The sequence below is a fragment of the Oncorhynchus clarkii genome, chromosome 5, assembly GCF_045791955.1.
Source record: "Oncorhynchus clarkii lewisi isolate Uvic-CL-2024 chromosome 5, UVic_Ocla_1.0, whole genome shotgun sequence".
Classification (NCBI taxonomy): domain Eukaryota; kingdom Metazoa; phylum Chordata; class Actinopteri; order Salmoniformes; family Salmonidae; genus Oncorhynchus; species Oncorhynchus clarkii.
This window is the reverse complement of record NC_092151.1, coordinates 50,928,326-50,949,102: the sequence shown is the minus strand read 5'-3', so window position 1 is coordinate 50,949,102 and position 20,777 is coordinate 50,928,326. Positions and strand designations below refer to the sequence as shown.

Genomic DNA, 20,777 nt, shown 5'->3' with positions numbered 1-20,777 from the left:
AAACACACAGTCTTAGTAAAACGAACACACTACAATGCACAATACACACACACTCAGCGCTCTGACCCACATGCGCAAATGGAAATGCTTCACAACACTGCATAGACTCTGATTTCACATTGTAACCAGCAGCAGAGTGAATTGTTTTCCTCCACATTCCACAAACTTATCATCTGTTAACTGTGCTCCTTATTCAACGCTACTTCAGTACATAAAAAATGTAAGGGGAATATTGGCTGGAAGTGAAACATGTATAGTACCGTTCCAAAGTTTGGTGTCACTTAGAAATGTCCATGTTTTTGAAAAAAAAAAAATGGTCCATTAAAATAACATAAAATTGATGAGAAATGCAGTGTAGACATTGTTAATGTTGTAAATGACTATTGTAGCTGGAAACAGCAGATTTTTTTATGGAATATCTACATAGGCACATTATCACTTGTGTTCCAATGGCACGTTGTGTTAGCTAATCCAAGTTTATAATTTGAAAAGGCTAATTGATCATTAGAAAACTATTTTGTGATTATGTTAGCACAGCTTAAAACTTTGTGCTGATTAAAGAAACAATAAAACGGGCCTTCTTTAGACTAGTTGAGTATCTGTAGCATCAGCATTTGTGGGTTCGATTACAGGCTCAAAATGGCCAGAAACAAATAACTTTTTTCTGAAACTCGTCAGTCTATTCTTGTTAAGAGAAATGACGGCTAATCCATGCGAGAAATTGCCAAGAAACTGAAGATTTTGCACAAGGCTGTGTACTACTCCCATTACAGAACAGTGCAAACTGGCTCTAACCAGAATAGAAAGAGGAGTGGGAGGCCCCGGTGCACAACTGAGCAAGAGGACAAGTACATTAGTGTCTAGTTCGAGAAACAGACGCCTCACAAGTCCTCAACTGGCAGCTTCATTAAATAGTACCTGCAAAACACCAGTCTCAATGTCAACAGTGAAGAAGTGGCTCCGGGATGCTGGCCTTCAGGCAGAGTTGCAAAGAGAAAGCCATATCTCAGACTGGCCAATAAAAATATTAAAATGAGCAAAAGGACATTGGACAGAGGAACTCTGCCTAGAAGGCCAGCATCCCGGAGTCGCCTCTTCCCTGTTGACGTTGAGACTGGTGTTTTGCGGGTACTATTTAATGAAGCTACCAGTTGAGGAAATTTCTAAGTGACCCCAAACCCCAAACTTGAACAGTAGTGTATATTTGATGGTGGGTGGTAATCAAATTGATTTATTTCAATCAATCAAATTGATTTATTAAGCCATTTTTACATCAACCGATGTCAAAGTGCTGTACAGAAACCCAGCCTAAAACTCCAACCAGCATGCAATGCAGATGTAGAAGCACGGTGGCTAGGAAAAACACCCTACGAAGGCCAGAACCTAGGAAGAAACCTAGAGAGGAACCAGGCTCTGAGGGGTGGCCAGTCTTCTTCTGGCTGTGCCGGGTGGAGATTATAACAGAACATGGCCCTATTAAGTGCACTACTTTTGACCAGGGCCTATAGGGAATAGGGTGCCATTTGGGACACTGCTGGAGTCATCGGACTTACCTTGAATTTCTTCTGGTAAACTAACTGATTGTTTTGAATGGAGAACCAGCGCCTGAAAGGAGATCACACCAGCAGTCACGGTCACAGGTAAATGGGTGACACAATTTATTGCATTTATCTCAGAGGCTGAAGGTTGACTTCTGAAATGCATGCAAGCATTCCAACTATTCTCAGTAGTCAGAGAAACAAGTTAGTTAAGAAAGTAAATTGAAATGGTTATAGATTTTATGAAATATAAATATATAGATTATGAAATGGTTTTTAAATCCTGGATTCCTATTCTAGAAAACTATGCTGTTTGTCATGGTTTGACAGAAAATATCGGGGGAAAAGTTGTGTGTGTGGTAACATTTAACTTTGTAACGTTTGAAACCCAATTGTTTGCCTGAGACAAATAGTTGAGTAGATATTACAAGTTATTCTCAAAAGGCATGGTTCCAGAGACCTCCATCTTGCAGTACAGGGAATGGCTTTGGAGGCTACAGGACAATAAAGAGCTGGAGGTCTACTTGCTAACTCCATGCAGCACACAGAGCCATGCGCCAATCAGGCAGCGCTCCCCGTCGTGTCAGTTGACTACGTCACATGTCACTATTGATCGCCATGGAGACGCCGCCTCAGCAGCTTGAATCCCTCCCTCTCACCATCCCTACCTCCCTCCATCCTTCCCACCTGGCTGACTAGGGCCCTGGGCGGATTCATACTAAACAGAGAATTATCACCTCTCCACCCTAATCACCATACAGTTAGAGGACATAAAGATTACTTCTTCCATGCATGTTCTACATACTGGACATGTATTGTGGAGTTTAGTGCACTGGTGAAGCTGTGCTAGGGGACATATCAGCTTGACCAGAAAGAGACAGGGGGGGGGGGGGGGGGTGAAGGGAAAGAGAGAAACGGGGGAGAACGATAAAGAGAGACAAGGGGGAGAAGGAGAGAGAGGGAAAAAAAAGAGGGAATGTCAAAGAATGAGGGAGGAAATAAGAAAGAGCATAATTCCTTGCAGCTGACCTGTTCCATGTCTTGAAGGCATTGCTGGCCCTCTTAAACAGGTAGCCCTCCATCGCGATGCCATTGTCTGCGTCCACATTGTACTCCAGCTTGGTGTCGTCATTCGAGAAGTCCTGCAAGAGAGAGTCAGTCAGGAGGGTCAACAGAAACAGTCTGATCCTGATTCACTGTGGGTGGCCAGTTGAGGACGATGAGTGACTCAGTACTCTGTGCCACTGAGCCACACATCTGGGGTCCAGAACAAGGAGGCCACCTGAGCTAGTTTAATAAGAAATGCCCGTTTTGCTACGTTAACCCGTTGCACTCGTGGGAATTGGCCTACATGTATAGAGCTAAATTGAAATGTCTCTTACATAACAAATATGAAAATGCATCCATGGTAGCAATTGATAGGGAACAGTTTGGAGATAATGGGATTTTTTGTTTTTAACCAAAGGTGAGTACACAACAGTTTACCTGACAAGTCTGGATCCAAATATTACACGGTTCACTTTGTGCATTTTACATTTACTGTACTTTTCATAACATTTGCTGATAACGAAATCTTAACATTCTCTGGATACATTCAGAAGCATGAAAAATGTAGGGGAAGGTGCAGCATAAGACAAAAAAAATTACAAGGGTTTGAGTGAGACGAATAACTGGTGTCTCCAAGTGGCCATAAACCACTTCAAAGTGTGCAGTTTCGAAGCAATTTCAATGCACTTTTATGACAAAGAAATCTTCAACTATAAGGTACTTTTTTGAGCTCTCCGAGCTGTGTCGTTGAGGACCTAGAGCAAGCACACTTGTAGTTATGTATTTTGGAACACAACCCTGCATCCCTGCCATGCACACAATTTCTGTACATTATAAATCATAATCTGGGTAATGTGTGCATGATTTGAAAGCTTGATCTCTTGTCAACATACGATCTTACAGTGTTAGGCTTTCACAAGGTAATTCGGAGAAACAGATCGTAATTTTGGTGTCCATAGAAAGTAGTCATGAGCGGATTCAGGTGCGTGTGTTGAAGCAAATGTCCTTCATAGGCTCATTCTGTTCAGAACCCAGGCTATGACGACATGTCATTTTGTAACAAACAGAGATCATAAATATTGACACTGTATATGACATGAGTTTTATGATTTGGAGATGTGGAGTAGATTTGGACTCATGGGTGTTTGACTTGCTTGTATAGACTGTCATGACGTGGCCCTCTTTGGGTATAGTGAGTGGCTTCCTCCTCTCAATCTCCTACACCCAGGTTCTGTTATCTCAGGTCGTAAATTCCTGGAGGAGACTCTTTCCTCCTGGTCATGCAGAAAGAGACACATAGAGAGAACAAAGGAACTTCTTCGACATCACAGAACTTGAGAACTGAACAATATCCATGTTTTAGAGAATGTGTAAACGGTCGGTGGAGAAGCCAGCTACGACCCGGTCCGTTTTGTTCCATGTTTGTGACCTCATGAAAGACAATACAGCCACATTACCATAACTCTGTTTATACAGGAGCCGACTTGGAATTCTAAGTTGGATGACAAGTAAAAAATATAAAAAATCCCCAGTTGGAGCTCGTTTTTTTTTTCAAGGTCCCTGTTGTCTTGAACGCACCGAACTCTGAGTTCCCTGTTGTTTTGAATGCGGCAATTCCCTAACTCAAGTGTGACGATGGTCCTATGTCCTCCGTCACTTAATCTAAATACATGCTTATATGAATAACCAGACACAGATGATTTACGGTTGATGAGCACATTTATTTATTTATAATAAAGTGGGTTAGCGATGTCCTACTGATTGTTGCTGATCACCAGTAAAATAAGAAATATGTAAAAGAGTTTGGAGCACCGGCAACTGGTTTTGCGTCAAAACCTATTTTTGTGCATCTCCCTGTAAACTGTTACTTTCTTATCACGTAGGCTATGCAATGATCAGAAGTTACCTATATAATGTGATCATGTTTAGCAATTGAAACGTTAACCTGTTTGGGATAGGGGGCAGCATTTTCACGTTTGGATGAAAAGCGTGCCCAGAGTAAAATGCCTGCTACTCAGTCCCAGTTGTTAATATATGCATATTATTAGTAGATTTGGATAGAAAACACTAAAGTTTCTAAAACTGTTTGAATGATGTCTGTGAGTATAACAGAACTCATATGGCAGGCGAAACCCTGAAAAAAATCCAACCAGGAAGTGGGAAATCTGAGGTTTGCAGTTTTTCAACTCTTGGCCTATCGAATACACAGTGTCTATGGGGTCAAATTGCACTTCCTAAGGCTTCCACTAGATGTCAACAGTCTTTAGAACCTTGTTTGATGCTTCTACTGTGAAGGAGGGGGGAATGAGGGCTCTTTGAGTCAGTGGTCTGGCAGAGAGCCACGAGCTGGCCACGCGCGTTCACCGGAGAGTTAGCTTGAGTTCCATTGCATTTCTGAAGACAAAGGAATTCTCCGGTTGGAACATTATTGAAGATTTATGTTAAAAACATCCTAAAGATTGATTCTATCCTCCGTTTGACATGTTTCTACAGATTGTAACGGAACTTGTTGACTTTTCGTCTGCTCCTAGTGGTCGTGCGTCATGAATTTGGATTGGGCTAAACGTGCAAACAAAAAGGAGGTATTTGGACATAAAGATGAACTTTATCGAACAAATCAAACATTTATTGTGGACCTGGGATTCCTGGGAGTGCATTCTGATGAAGATCATCAAAGGTAAGTGAATATTTATAATGCTATTTCTGACTTCTGTTGACTCCAACATGGCGGATATCTGTTTGGCTTGATTTGTTGTCTGAGCGAGGTACTCAGATAATTGCATGGTTTGCTTTTTCCGTAAAGTTTTTTTTAAATCTGACACAGCGGTTGCATTAAGGAGAAGTATATCTTTAATTCTGTGAATAACACTTGTATCTTGTATCAATGTTTATAATGAGTATTTCTGTAAACTGATGTGGCTCTCTGCAAAATCACTGGATGTTTTGGAAGCAAAACATTACTGAACTTAACGCGCCAATGTAAACAGATTTTTGGATATAAAAATGCACTTTATCGAGCAAAACGTACATGTATTGTGTAACATGAAGTCCTATGAGTGTCATCTAATGAAGATCATCAAAGGTTAGTGATTCATTTTATCTATATTTCTGCTTTTTGTGACTCCTCTCTTTGGCTGGAAAAATGGCTGTGTGTGTTTTTGTGACTTGGCTCTGACCTAACATAATCATATGTTGTGCTTTCGCTGTAAAGCCTTTTTGAAATCAGACAGGATGGCTAGATTAACAAGAAGTTTACCTTTCATTTGGTGTATTGCACTTGTTAATGCAAAATATTTTTGAATTTCGCGCGCTGCCTTTTCAGCGGAATATTGTCGAGGGGTGTCGCTAGCGGCATGACACATGACGGTCAAATGGGGTGCTTTCGATCGCACAGTTAATGAATAGTGCGGTAGTAGCTTATTCCGGTGAGACAAACATGTTTATATCCCAGATGGTATTTATGCTCTAAAGCAGGGTTTCCAAAACTTGGTCCGGGGTTAGGGGAAAGTCAAGAGGCAAAACGAGCCAGCTCCTACACTGAACAAAAATAGAAAAGCAACATGTAAAGTGTTGGTCCCATGTTTCATGAGCTGAAATAAAAGAGCCCCAAAATTGTCCACAAAAAGCTTATTTCTCTCAACTTTGGTGCACAGATGTGTTTACATCCCTGTTTGTGAGCCTTTCTCCTTTGCTAAGATAATTCATTCACCTGACAGGTGTGGCATATCGAGAAGTTGATTAATAAGCATGATCATTACACAGGTGCAACTTGTGCTGGGGCCCCCAAAAAAGCCACAATAAAATGTGCCGATTTGTCACAATACAATGTCACAGACGTCTCAAGTTTTGAGTGAGCGTGCATTTGGCATGCTGACTGCAGGAATGTCCACAAGAGGTATTGCCAGTGAATTTAATGTTCATTTCTAAAATAAGGGCAGCATCCCGGAGTGGCCTCTTCACTGTTGACGTTGAGACTGGTGTTTTGCTGGTACTATTTAATGAAGCTGCCAGTTGAGGACTTGTGAGGCGTCTGTTTCTCAAACTAGACACTAATGTACTTGTCCTCTTGCTCAGTTGTGCACCGGGGCCTCCCACTCCTCTTTCTATTCTGGTTAGAGCCCGTTTGCACTGTTCTGTAATGGGAGTAGTACACAGCATTGAACAAGATCTTTCTTGGCAATTTCTCGCATAGAAAAGCCTTCCTTTCTCAGAACAAGAATAGACTGTTGAGTTTCAGAAGAAGTCTTTGTTTCTATCCATTTTGAGCCTTTAACCTATTGAGTGTTGTTTTTGGCTTTTTGGCTAAAAAAACGTACACATTTGAAACTGCCTATTTCTCAGGCCCAGAAACTAGGATATGCATATAATTGTCAGATTAGGATAGAAAACACTCAAAATATTGTTTGTGAGTATAACAGAACTGATATGAAAATCCAACAAAGAAGTGCTGTTTTTCCTGAAAGCTCTCTGTTCCATTGGATGCCTTGCCTCCATTTAAAGGGATATTTGATATGTGTTGCAAAGGATATCCTTTTCCTACGGCTTCCTCAAGGTGTGAAGAGTCTTTAGACATAGTTTCAGGCTTTTATTTTGAAAAATGAGCGAGAAAGAACCCATCGCGTCAGACCGTGAGTTTTTCATGCGCAACTTCCTATGGAAGAAGCTACATTCCGGTTGACATATTATCGATTATATATATTGTAAAAACAACCTGAGGATTGATTATAAACAACATTTAACATCTTTCTACGCACTTTACGGATACTATTTGGAATTTTCGTTTGCGCTTGAGCCTGTGGATTTCTGAACATAACGCGCCAAACAAATGGAGGTATTTTGGATATAAAAATAATCTTTATGGAACAAAAGGAACATTTATTGTGTAACTGGGAGTCTCGTGAGTGCAAACATCCGAAGATCATCAAAGGTAAGCAATTTAATTTATTGCTTTTCTGACTTTCGTGACCAATCTACTTGGCTGCTAGCTGTTTGTAATATTTTGTCTACTGAGAGAGATGTTCTTACATAAATACTTGGTATGCTTTCGCCGAAAAGCTTTATTGAAATCGGAAATGCCAGGTGGATTAACAACAAGCTAAACTGTGTTTTGCTATATTGCACTTGTGATTTCATGAAAATTAAATATTTTTAGTAATTTAATTTGGCGCTCTGCAATTCAGCGGATACCTACCTACCTACCTACCTAGTCAAGGGTTTTTCAAGGGTTTTTCTTTTTATGCCTTGTTAAAAATGAATTTGTAGAATTTATTTTCTTCTTAATGTAGGGTTAGTATACAGAAGATAGCCCTATTTGGTAAAAGACCAAGCCCATATTATGGCAAGAACAGCTCAACTATGCAAAGAGAAATGACAGTCCATCACTAAGACATGAAACAGTCAACCCGGAAAATGTCAAGAACTTTGAAAGTTTCTTCAAGTACAGTCACAAAAACCATGATGAAACTGGCTCTCAAGAGGACCACCACAGGACAGGAAGACCCAGAAGTTACCTCTGCACCTAAGATTGCAGTCCAAATAAATGCTTCACAGAGTTCAAGTAACAGACATCTCAACTGCTCAGAGGAGACTGTGTGAATCAGACCTCATGTTACCATTGCTACAAAGAAACCACTACTAAAAGACACCAATAAGAAGAAGAGACTTGCTTCGGGCAAGAAACACGAGCAATGGACATTAGACCAGTGGTAATCTGTTGTTTGGTCTGAGGAGTCCAAATTTTAGATTTTTGGATCCAAACGCAGTGTCTTTGTGCGACACAGAGCAGGTGAATGGATGATCTCTGCATGTGTGGTTCCCACCGTGAAGTATGGAGGATGAGATGTGATGGTATGGAGGTACTTTGCTGGTGACACCGTCAGTGATTTATTTAGAATTCAAGGCACACTTAACCAGCATGGCTACCACAGAATTCTGCAGCGATACGTCATCCAATCTGGTTTGCTCTTAGTGGGACGATCATTTGTTTTTCAACAGGACAATGGCCCAAAACACAGTGATGGAGTGCTGCATCAGATGACCTGGCCTCCACATTCACCCGACCTCAACCTAATTGAGATGGGTTTTTGTAATTTAACCTTTATTTAACTAGGCAAGTCAGTTAAGAACAAATTCTTATTCACAATGACGGCCTACCGGGGAACAGTGGGATAACTAAATTGTCAACTCAAGGATTCGATCCAGCAACCTTTCGGTTGCAACCAACGCTTTAACCACTAGGCTAACTGCCGTTGTTTGGGATGAGTTGGACCGCAGAGTGAAGGAAAAGCAGTCAAGAGTGCAAATCTGTCATCAAGGCAAAAATCTCAAATATAAAATATATTTTGATTTGTTTAACAATTTTTTGGTTACTTCATGATCCCATACGTGTTACTTCATAGTTTTGATGTCTTCACTATTAGAAAATAGCACAACAACAAAAAACTGGAATGAGTGAGTCCAAACCTTTGACTGGTACAGTACATTCATACAGTAGGGAAGTTAACATACCCTTAGCTTGGGAGTCATTAAAACTCGTTTTTCAACCACTCCACCCTTGTTAACAAACTATAGTTTTGGCAAGTCGGTTAGGACATCTACTTTGTGCATGACACAAGTCAGTCATTTTTACAACAATTGTTCACAGACAGTTTATTTCAATGTATCAAAATTATAGTGGGTCAGAAGTTTGCATACACTAAGTTGTGTCTTTAAACAGCTTGGAAAATTCCAGAAAATTGTGTAGTGGCATTAGAAGCTTCTGATAGGCTAATTGACATCATTTGAGTCAATTGGAGGTGTACCTGTGGATGTATTTCAAGGTCTACCTTCAAACTCAGTGCCTCTTTGCTTGACATCATGGGAAAATCAAAAGAAATCAGCCAAGACCTCAGAAAATAATTGTAGACCTCCACAAGACCTCCTCCATCCTTGGGAGCAATTTCCAAATGCCTGAAGGTACCACGTTCATCTGTACAAACAATAGTACGCACGTATAAAAACCATGGGACCACACAGCCGTCATACCGCTCAGGAAGAAGACGTGCTCTCTTGTCTCCTAGAGATGAACGTACTTTAGTGCAAAAAGTGCAAATCAATCCCAGAGCAACAGCAAAGGACCTTGTGAAGATGCTGGAGGAAACGGGTACAAAAGTATCTATATCCACAGTCAAACGAGTCCTATAATCAAAATAACCCGAAAGGCCGCTCAGCAAGGAAGAAGCCACTGCTCCAAAACCGCCATAAAAATAGCCAGACTACGGTTTGCAACTGCACATGGGTACAAAGATCGTACTGAAGATGCAAAAATAGAACTGTTTGGACAAAATGACCATCGGAGGAAAATGGTGGAGGCTTGCAAGCCGAAGTACACCATCCCAACCGTGAAGCACGGAGGTGGCAGCATCATGTTAAGGCGGGTGTTTGCTGCAGGAGGGACTGGTGCACTTCACAAAATAGATGGCTTCATAAGGAAGGAATATTATGTGGATATATTGAAGCAACATCTCAAGATATTAGTCAGGAAGTTAAAGCTTGGTCGCAAATGGGTCTTCCAAACGGACAATGACCCCAAGCATACTTCCAAAGTTGTGGCAAAATGGCTTAAGGACAACAAAGTCAAGGTTTTGGAGTGGCCATCCCAAAGCCCTGACCTCAATCCTATAGAAAATTTGGGGGCAAAACTGAAAAAGCATGTGCGAGCAAAAAGGCCTTACAGACCTGACTCAGTTACACCAGCTCTGTCAGGAGGAATGGGCCAAAATTCACCCAACTTATTGTGGGAAGCTTGTGGAAGGCTACCCAAAATGTTTGACCCAAGTTAAACAATTTTAAAGGCAATGCTAACAAATACTAATTGAGTGTATGTAAACTTCTGACCCACTGGGAATGTGATGAAAAAATAAATAAATCATTCTCTCTACTATTATTCTGACATTTCACATTCTTAAAATAAAGTGGTGATCCTAACTGACCTAAGACAGGCAATTCTTGCTAGGACTAAATGTCAAGAATTGTGAAAAACTGAGTTTAAATGTATTTGGCTAAGGTGTATGTAAACTTCCAACTTCAACTGTATACAGTGCATTTGGAAAGTATTCAGACCCTTTACTCAGTACTTTTTTGAAGCACCTTTGGCAGCGATTACAGCCTAGAGTTTTCTTGGATATGACGCTACAAGCTTGAAGCACCTACACAGGTATTTCCAGGTCTCACCAGAGATGTTCGATCTGGTTCAAGTACAGGCTCTGGATGGACCACTCAAGGACATGTCCTGTAGGAAGGTGAACCTTTGCCCCAGTCTGAGGGCCTGAGCACTCTGGAGCAGGATTTCATTAAGGATCTCTGATCTTTGCTTTGTTCATCTTTTCCTCGATCTTGACTAGTCTCCCAGTCCCTGACGCAGAAAAACATCCCCACAGCATGATGCTGCCACCACCATGCTTAACCGTAGGGAGGGTGCCAGGTTTCCCCCAGATGTGACACTTTAAAGTCAGGTCAAAAAGTTCAATCTTGGTTTCATCAAACTAGAAAATCTTATTTCTCATGGTCTGAGAGTCTTTAGGTGCCTTTAGGCAAACTCCAAGCTGGCTGTCATGTGCCTTTTACGGAGTGGCTTCCGTCTGGCCACTACCATAATGGCCTGATTGGTGGAGTGCTGAAGAAATGGTTGTCCTTCTGGAAGGTTCTCCCATCTCCACAGAGGAACTCTGGAGCTCTGTCAGTGACCATCAGGTTCTTGGGGACCTCAATGCTGCAGAATGTTTTTGGTAACCTTCCCCAGATCTGTGCCTTGACACAATCCTGTCTCTGAGCTTTACAGACAATTCCTTCGACCTCATGGCTAGGTTTTTGCTCTGACATGTACTGTCAACTGTGGGATCTTATATAGAAAGGTGTGTGCTTTTTCAAATCATGTCCAATCAATTGAATTTACCACAGGTGGATTCCAAGTTATAGAAACATTAAGGATGATCAATGGAAACAGGATGCACATGAGCTCAATTTCGAGTCGCGAAGCAAAGGGTCTGAATACGTATGTAAATAAGGTATATCTGTTTATTTTGAATACATCTGCAAAACATTTTTTTCCTTATTTTTTTTCGCTTTGTCATTAAGGGTCATTATGGGTGTAGACTGCTGAGATTTGCTGTTTTTTTTAATATACATTTTACAATAAGGCTGTTACGTAACAAGATGTGGAAAAAGTAAATGGGTATGAATACTTTCCGAAGGCACTGTACACACACACTGTTCTGTACTCAAGTCATCAGATGTTAATCAAAGAAAGATACTGACAGGGATAGCTACGGCAATCCTTGGATTCAGGAGGCCGGATTATTAAGGGAATAGGGTGACATCACCCTTACTGTCATTTTAATACATCAATGGTAACATGATATTCTCTTACTTAATTTAAATAAGTACTGCCTTTTAACCAACATTGGAAAAGGTGTCTTTGCGGAGGGGCGTGGTTTATATAGCTAGATAGCTACTCGACTATAGGGTTCCAGCAATTATAAAAGTTTACGCTATTCATCTATGGCCTAGACACATATGTCTCCCCTTTCATCCATGTCCATGTAGTTACTGGCTAGCTAGGTCTTCAGCCAGCATGGAACAAAGGGGGGGGTTCATTCAAAACTGCTGCTATGAACCGCATCACAAGAGCCAAACGGGAGATGTATAAAAAAAAAAATACATCATTGATGTAATTTCCATGTTGCTGGACTTGCTTTGTGTATCACCAAATTTGCTTGAGATGATTATACTGAAACACTGCTCATTGCATCCAAGTTTCTTGACATGAGTTTCAAAGAACTGTCAAAGAACTGCGAGCTCATGAATATAAGTTCCCCGCTCAATCAGCCGGTCTTTTCATACTTCCTGGTAGTTAGTCATGGGAGAAAAAAAAGACTTTCTCAATTATTTAGCATTGCTATCCCCCAAAAATATGATGGGTTATATTTTAGTCACTCAAACGGCTATTTTACATGGGAATTAGATTTAAAGATCCCGAACGGTCAAACAAATAAAAATCAGCAATTACATGTGCTTGGGACGGTCGCACCCGAGGCCCTCAAGCTAGCTCCCCTTCTGCAGGGGATACAATCATTTTGACCCTTAGATGTTTTTGTATTTATTTGTTATTACTTGTTCAACAAAATCTTTCTCTGAGCAATTGCATAAGTATAAAATAATATACAAATAAAGTATACAATTGCATACAAATACAGTATTTGTATTTATTTTCTAGTCTTTTTTGCACTTGTTTATCAATGGATCCAAAAATTCCAGACCCCACAGTATATAAAAAAATGAATAGGTTTAGGCTATATAAGGCCCATGCATCCGACAGAGAGAAACAATATTTATGATTCAACATTTTGCGCTGCTTTGGTGGAATTCTCTGCCCCGTTACCCTACATTCCTCTCTTGCATTCCGTATACAACATATTTATTGAAATAGGTTATAGCAAATAGGAAAAAGCTAATTACTCAGAATGTCACTTGTGTGCTGCCCTGCTGTGCGAGATTTTGTTCTTTACTGCGGGGCGGCAGGGTAGCCTAGTGGTTAGAGCATTGGACAAGTAACCGAAAGGTTGCAAGTTCAAATCCCCGAGCTGACAAGGTACAAAATCTGTCGTTCTGCCCCTGAACAGGCCCACTGTTCCTAGGCCGTCATTGAAAATAAGAATTTGTTCTTAACTGACTTGCCTAGTAAAATAAAGGTAAAATAAAAAGTTATCATATCTGTCATATCATTCACCATGAACAATGGCTCTCAATCATCGTCAATAGATGATACTATCGTAATATCACCCAACCATAAAACAATTTACCCTAGTGTGTACACTTAAACTAAGGAATCATTTTGCAATGTTACAGTGTGCAGCCTACTCAAACAGACTCTCTAAGATGTATTTTTAGGCTGTATGTATTATTCAAGGCCTCTGTCCCAGCCCTGGAGAGGAATAAAATAGTTGTTACTTTTGGGCAGGGATAAAAACATGGCATCCCTCTACATACACACCACTAAACCTGTATCCTGTCCACAATACCCACACACAAAGCCATACAACTGTAAAACAGCCATACAGCCAGGACTCAAGACAGACAAGGGACATAGAATCCAATCCCCAACCGGTCAAAGGACAAGGCAATAATCGACTGTGTGGGCAAAACGTGGACCTGTAAAAAGAAAAATAAAAAAAATAATGATCTGACAAGATTGGATAGGTGAAAGCATGGGTTGCATCATATATCAATCCATCCATGTCAGATCGGATATTGCTTCAAGGAACGGAGGTAATAAAGGTGTCAAACAGGAAACAAGTAATGACAACAACCAGAGCTCAGAACTCACATGTAAGCAGACGTCAAACCCATGCTTCTTTAGCCTGATCCCAGATCCAATTGGGCTGTCTTGACAACTGGACCATGAGTGACAAGGAATTGGCAAGACAGCACAAACAGATCTGGGATCAGACCATTGCTTTGTAGTCAGAAGGTAAACCGTGGGAGACATACTTTAGAATGAGAAAAACACATGAATGTACAGCATGACAATGGAATCCCTCATCACTCTAGTTATGCAGGGAAAATAGGAGGGAGTTGGCAGTTGGGGGTCAATGGAAACCAAATAGCAAATGAAAATCAATTATTACATACGGAGGACCTCCACGCACAAAAGCTGCGTCCATCGGGAAAAGGTTCAACCTCTGTCACCTCCTAAAAGAGTAACACCAGAAGACTGAGAAAGGGCTGAGAAACTGAGAAAGAGGAGACAATTGATTCCATGACATACAATTGGAGATAGTTGAACACACACACACACACACACGAGAGCATGACCATGGCACAGAGCCATATGAAGCTAAAAATAAACATGTTTTGCCCCCTTCTTTCAGCGGACTCACCAGATGCCACACATAGTGGAATCTGCTGAAGATCTTCATCTTCATGTCTGTGACAGCAGGTCAGTGTGTTTGTCGGTGTCCCAGTCACCTTGACAATGGCTAGCTAGCGGTAGCTACCTCTGCTGTCCTCCCGCAGCATCTCAAGTGACAGCCCTGTCATACTCGGACTAGCACCCTCTCTCCAAAACAAGCCTCCCCATTACCCTGTGTGTGCGTGTCGGTCCGTTCCTCATCAACACTCGTCACTGCTGCTGGCTGAGTTTGGCACCTCCCCCTTCCGCTGAGGCTGCAGCGGCATGCGAACTCATTGGGATGCGAATGTGTGTGTGTGTAGGTCAATGCTGGCTGGCGCAATGGGTTTAGAATAACAAACCGTACCCCGTGCAGATTAGCTCCAGCATGAAACATTTATACAGCCTCTATTTGAAAGCCATGTACTCTACTTCTCCCAGTGTGTGTGTATGTATATAGACTCATGTTCTCCTGCAGCATGCACAAACCACAAAACCAAAATGAACCCTTTCCAGTTTACAATCCACTGCCTCCTCCTCTGAGAAGCAGAAAAGCTAATACTTTGAGCAAAACTTAGAACCCCCCTCCGTCCAATGGGGACAATCTGTAACACGATGGAGCCCTCTAGAAATGTATTAATAATTCACACAGGTAAGGCATACTAAGCACACTCTAAAAAACGCAGTCATGAGGAAATGAAATGCACATGAGTCTAGGTGAATATTTCAATTGAGCAATTAGCTTGTATGTTATAGATTCAGCCTATCCCAGCTAGAACAACACATTTTTGTAATGTTCTGCAACGTTGCAATTAGACCGATATCAAACTTGCCTCTCACATTCCCTTTGCAATAAGGCATAAAGACTAGACTGTCGCAATATGCTGTATCATAAACACATTAGGTGAATGAATGACTGGTATATAACACAACCGCCATGCATGGAATTCAACAGACACGAGCATACCTGTGACGAGGACTGAGTGGTCCTCCCGGTCACGTCATGTATGTGTCAATAATATATCATGATTACTTCAGACTATCAACATGCAGAAAGAACCGAAAAAGCACAGAACAGGAAAAAGGCTTACCTGCAGAGCAGCCTGGGGAACAGTGGAGAGGTGGAAGAAAAAGAGGAGAGGTTAGAACTGCTGATACATACTGGCAGAAAGAGAAAGAGAGAGGGAGGGAGCGAGACGACATAAAAATAGCATCTAGTAAAGGGGAGGGGGTTGGACAGGGAGGGCGCTGGGATGCAAGACGCACAAGGATGAGCGTAAATTTGCACGGGCTGCGAATGAGAGGGCTCCTGGCTGGAAGTGCTGCTCATGCTGGAGAGCAAGCTGCTGCTTGCCATGTTCCGCTCACACACACAGACAGACATGCACACACTCTCACACAGACACAAAAAAAGGGAGCTGGAAAAAGATTTACATATAGACACAGACTGACAGACATACTAAGAGGCCAGACAGGCAAACAAACTTGGATGTAGATACATACACAGACAACAAATACCAACAAACTCACTCATGTACAAAAACAGGTTCCAGTGAAACTTATCCATTGCGTTTCCTTTTTTTAAATTTGAGATATATGCATTCGAAATGTATTCAGACGCCTTGATGTTATCTACATTTTGTTACGTTACAGCCTTTTTCTAAAATCGATTTAATCATTTTTTTTCTCAGCAATCTATACACAATACCCCATAATGACAAGCCGAAAACTGTTTTTTTAGAAATGTTTGCAAATGTATAAAAAAATCATAATAAATGAAATACCTTATTTACATAAGTATCAAATCAAATTTTATTTGTCACATACACATGGTTAGCAGATGTTAATGCGAGTGTAGCGAAATCCTTGTGCTTCTAGTTCCGACAATGCAGTAATAACCAACAAGTAATCTAGCTAACAATTCCAAAACTACTACCTTATAGACACAAGTGTAAGGGGATAAAGAATATGTACATAAAGATATATGAATGAGTGATGGTACAGAGCAGCATAGGCAAGATACAGTAGATGGTATTGAGTGCAGTATATACATATGAGATGAGTATGTAAACAAAGTGGCATAGTTAAAGTGGCTAGTGATACATGTATTACATAAAGATGCAGTAGATGATATAGAGTACAGTATATACATATACATATGAGATGAATAATGTAGGGTATGTAAACATTATATTAGGTAGCATTGTTTAAAGTGGCTAGTGATATATTTTACATCATTTCCCATCAATTCCCATTATTAAAGTGGCTGGAGTTGAGTCAGTATGTTGGCAGCAGCCACTCAATGTGGCTGTTTAACAGTCTGATGGCCTTGAGATAGAAGCTGTTGCAAAGGGTATCAGACCCTTTGCAAAGCTCAGGTGCATTCTTTTTCCATTGATCACCCTTGAGAATTTTCTACAACGGTCTACACGGTCTCTATAAGGTCCCACAGTTGACAGTGCATGTCAGAGCAAAAACCAAGCCATGAGGTGGAAGGAATAGTCCGTAGAGCACAGAGAAGACAGGACTGTGTCAAGGCACAGGTACAAAAAATGTCTGCAGCATTAAAGGTCCCCGAGAACACATTCTTAAATAAAAGAAGTTAAGAACACCTAAGACTCTTCCTAGAGCTGGCCAAACTGAGCAATCGGGGGAGAAGGGCCTTGGTCAGACAGGTGACCAAGAACCCGATGTTCACTCTGGCAGAGGTCCTCTGTGGAGACGGGAGAACCTCCCAGAAGGTAGCACTCCACCAATCAAGCCTTTATGGTAGAGTGGCCAGAACGATGAACGGAGAAAAGTACAGAGAGATACTTTATGAAAACCTGCTCCAGAGCCAACAGGACAACGACCGTAAGCACACAGCCAAAACAACGCATGAGTGGCTTAGGGACATGTCTCTGAATGTCCTTGAGTGGCCCAGCCAGAGCCCGGACTTGAACCCGATCGACCATCTCTGGAGAGACTTGAAAAAAGGTGTGCAGTATCGCTCCCCATACATCCTGGCAGAGCTCATTATGGGGTATTGTGTCTAGATTAATGAGAAGAAAAAACAATTTAATAAATTTTAGAAAAGGGCAGTAATGTAACAAAATGTGGGAAAAGTCAAGGGGTCTGAATACTTTCCGAAAGAACTGCGGACGGGGCTGCTAAAAATTTGTTTAGGCGTCACCTTGTTATAGCTGGGGCACGTTCAGCAGGACGCAATGTTTTGGTACATTCAGATATAAATATGCTATGTAGAACAAACAAAAATCTCCCTCTGACATGTTGAATAAGGAATAACGTTGGCTCTATTCATGGAATCTTTATCTGCAACGTTAGAGAACGTTTTGCAACTGAACGTGGCCCTGGGAGCCTATATGCAAACATTTGGTAGCAGGGGACTTGAATTGGACTCGACTACATTACTGGGCTTTTAGCTCATTAGTTCCCATTCAAAGTCATTAGCCTCCGTTTGACTTTTGAACATCAATGTGGCTTCGGCGTCTGTGGAACATTGATAATGGCGCGATCGAGTGACGTCTCCCCCTCCATCACTCTTTAATATCTATGTAGGTTTGGGAATTCATGGCCAGATATATCCTCATATTTCTTCTGTTGGGAGAGAATAGGATGTTATGCAGAAAAATGATAGACTAAAAAGATTTCCAAAATGAACACTGCCCAGGAGGAAGAGCAGCTGTGTATTGTCGAGGTTGACCTTGAGTTGGTGGGCCGACATCCAAGCTGAGAAGTTTGCCAGGGTGTAAAGAGAAAAAAGGATAAGGCCTAGAGCCAAACCCTGGGGGACAGCAGTAGTGAGAGCACGTGGTGCAGACACAGATTATTTTCACTCCACCTGGTAGGGACGACCTGCCAGGTATGACGCAATCCAGGATTGTGCAGAACCTGAGACACCCAACCCTGAGAGGATGGAGAGGAGGATCTGATGGTTCACGGCGTCGAAGGGAGCAGTTAGATTTAGTCGCAGATGAGAGAGTCAGCTTTGGCAGAGCGGAGAGCCTCCGTGACACAGAGGAGAGAGGTCTCGGTTGAGTGAGTTGCCTGGTTAGGGTCAAGAAGATAATTCTGAGAGAGATAACGAAAGAGTTGGTCAGAGACAGCATGCTCAAGTGTTTAGGAAAGAAAAGAAAGAAGGGATACAGGTCTGTAGTTTTTTATATCTGGGATGAGTTGAGGGAGATGAAGAATGGGCGAAGGTCTCCAGAGATGGTCTGGAGAAGGGAGGAGGGGATGGGGTCAAGTGGGCAGGTTGTCGAGCAGCCAGACATCACTAGTCACAGGATATCATCTAGAGAGATGAGGGGAGAAAGAGGTCAAGGCGTAGGGTAGTTCTGTGTGAGTGGGATCAGTAGCCTGAGAGAATGAGGGATGGATATTGTTAACCTTTTCTACAAAGTGGTTGACAAAGTCGTCCACAGAGCGGGAGGAGGGAGAAGATGGAGAAAGTGGAAAAAAGCTTTAAATTTAGAGTGATAGAAAGTGGCTTTAGCAGCAGATACAGAGGAAGAGAAGGTACAGAAGGGGGAGTAGAAGGACAGAAGTTTAGTTATCCTCCATTTCCGCCCAGCTTCCCGCAGCCCTGTTCTGTAAGCACACAGTGAGTCACTCAGCCACGGAGCAAGAGGAGAAGGTCGAGCCGGCTGGGAGGAAAGGGGACAGTGGGAGTCGAAGATTGCGGAAAGGGAGGAGAGTACTGTCGAAGAGGCAGAGTCAGGAGACAGGAGGGAGAAGGATTAAGCCAAATGAAAAGAGGATAGGATAGAAGGAGACAGTAGTGGGAGAGAGAGAGCAAAGATTGCGGCGGCGCATGACCATCTAGGTAGGGGCCGAGTGGGAAGGGTTGGAGGAGTAGTGCTCCACATGGAGTGGGGTTGCAGAGAGATTAGAAAGCAAACAGCCTCTTGTGAAGATGAGGTTAAGCATATTGCCTGCCTTGTGAGTGGAAGGGGACTGGGAAAGTGGTCACAAGAGTAAAGGGCAGGGTTCATACACATTTTGACAGATGGAACTTCATGACTTTTCCATGATTTCTCCATTACTTTTATCCCCCCTCCCCTCCTAAAGTAGAATACCTGTTAGGCAACGGTATAAAACACGTGGTCTACCCTCAGTCTGGAGAGGTACTGGGTGTGCAGGCTTTTGATCAAGCTCTGCTCAAACACAGAGCCAGTTTTATCAAGATCCGGTTGAGCAGCTAATTTCTAAAATGTGGTTTGTTAGAGGGGCACTGGAATAAAAGCCTGCACACCCATTAGCTCTCCTGGAGGATGGTTGACCACCCTTGATGTACAACATTGTGACATAACATTACAACCAAATACGTTTTATGCTTTTTGAAATAATTCACTCATTTAATATATCAAAGATCAAATGGATTTTCAGCTGAGGCAAACCCGCACTCGCAAGTGTCGGTGTACATTTTTGGGTCATGGCGAAAACATTTAACTACAAGATATGTTTTGAATTGGCTACCTATTTATTAGTCTGTTCTCTATCATATTGTCCGACTGCCTCTCTCTCCTTGAGCAACAGCCCAATCGTCTCGGCTCACACATGCATGCAGGTGATACTCGCTAACACAGTCGCTAACACAGACGCGCTCATTCCGATTCTGGCTGATATTTTTATTTGATTCATAAAATATTTAAACACAGTACCTAAATAAATTACATGAACTGAAATTATTTAATTTCCATGGACTTTTCCTAAACATTTCTGATTTTATAATTTTTCAAGACTTTTCCAGGCCTGGAAAACACAATTTCAAAATTCCATGACTTTTCCAGGATTTTCATGAAACCCTGAAAAGAGTGCAAAGAAAGAGTTGGAAATAAATTAATTGCAGTAAGGCGTCGGGAGTTTAAAGTGACCCAGTACGATGACTGGTGAGCCATCGTCGGGAATTTAGCTTATCAAGACCTCTCCAAGGACACCTGGTGGCGATAGACAAAAACAATGTTAAGCTTGAGTGGACAAGTAACAGTGACCAGATGGAATTCAAATGAGGAGATACTGGTGAGAGAGAGGAAAAAGAGAAAATCTCCAATTAGGAGAAGTTAGTAGCCCAGTGCCACCACGACCAGATGCTCTCGGATTATGAGCGAACACAGTCAGATGACGAGAGAGCAGCTGGAGTAGCAGTGTTTTCTGGGGTAATCCATGTCTCCATCAGGGCCAAAAAGTGTAGGGACTTAAGGGCAGCCTTAGTGACCACAAATCGGCAGTTCTAAAGGATGCCAGACACTAGGAATTCCACATGG

At 41.9% G+C, this 20,777-nt stretch overlaps 1 protein-coding gene across 4 annotated transcripts in view; it reads right to left on the bottom strand.

Annotated features, from left to right (window-relative positions):
* LOC139408969 (ArfGAP with coiled-coil, ankyrin repeat and PH domains 2a) overlaps positions 1-20,777 on the bottom strand; it is a 102,728-nt gene that overhangs the window by 16,610 nt on the left and 65,341 nt on the right. For all 4 annotated transcript variants that reach the window (XM_071153504.1, XM_071153502.1, XM_071153503.1 and 1 more), the window contains exons 10-11: positions 2,568-2,680; positions 1,554-1,605 (exon numbers count right to left, since the gene is read on the bottom strand). In XM_071153504.1, coding sequence (XP_071009605.1) covers positions 1,554-1,605; positions 2,568-2,680 — 165 coding nt within the window. The remainder of the gene's footprint in view (positions 1-1,553; positions 1,606-2,567; positions 2,681-20,777) is intronic.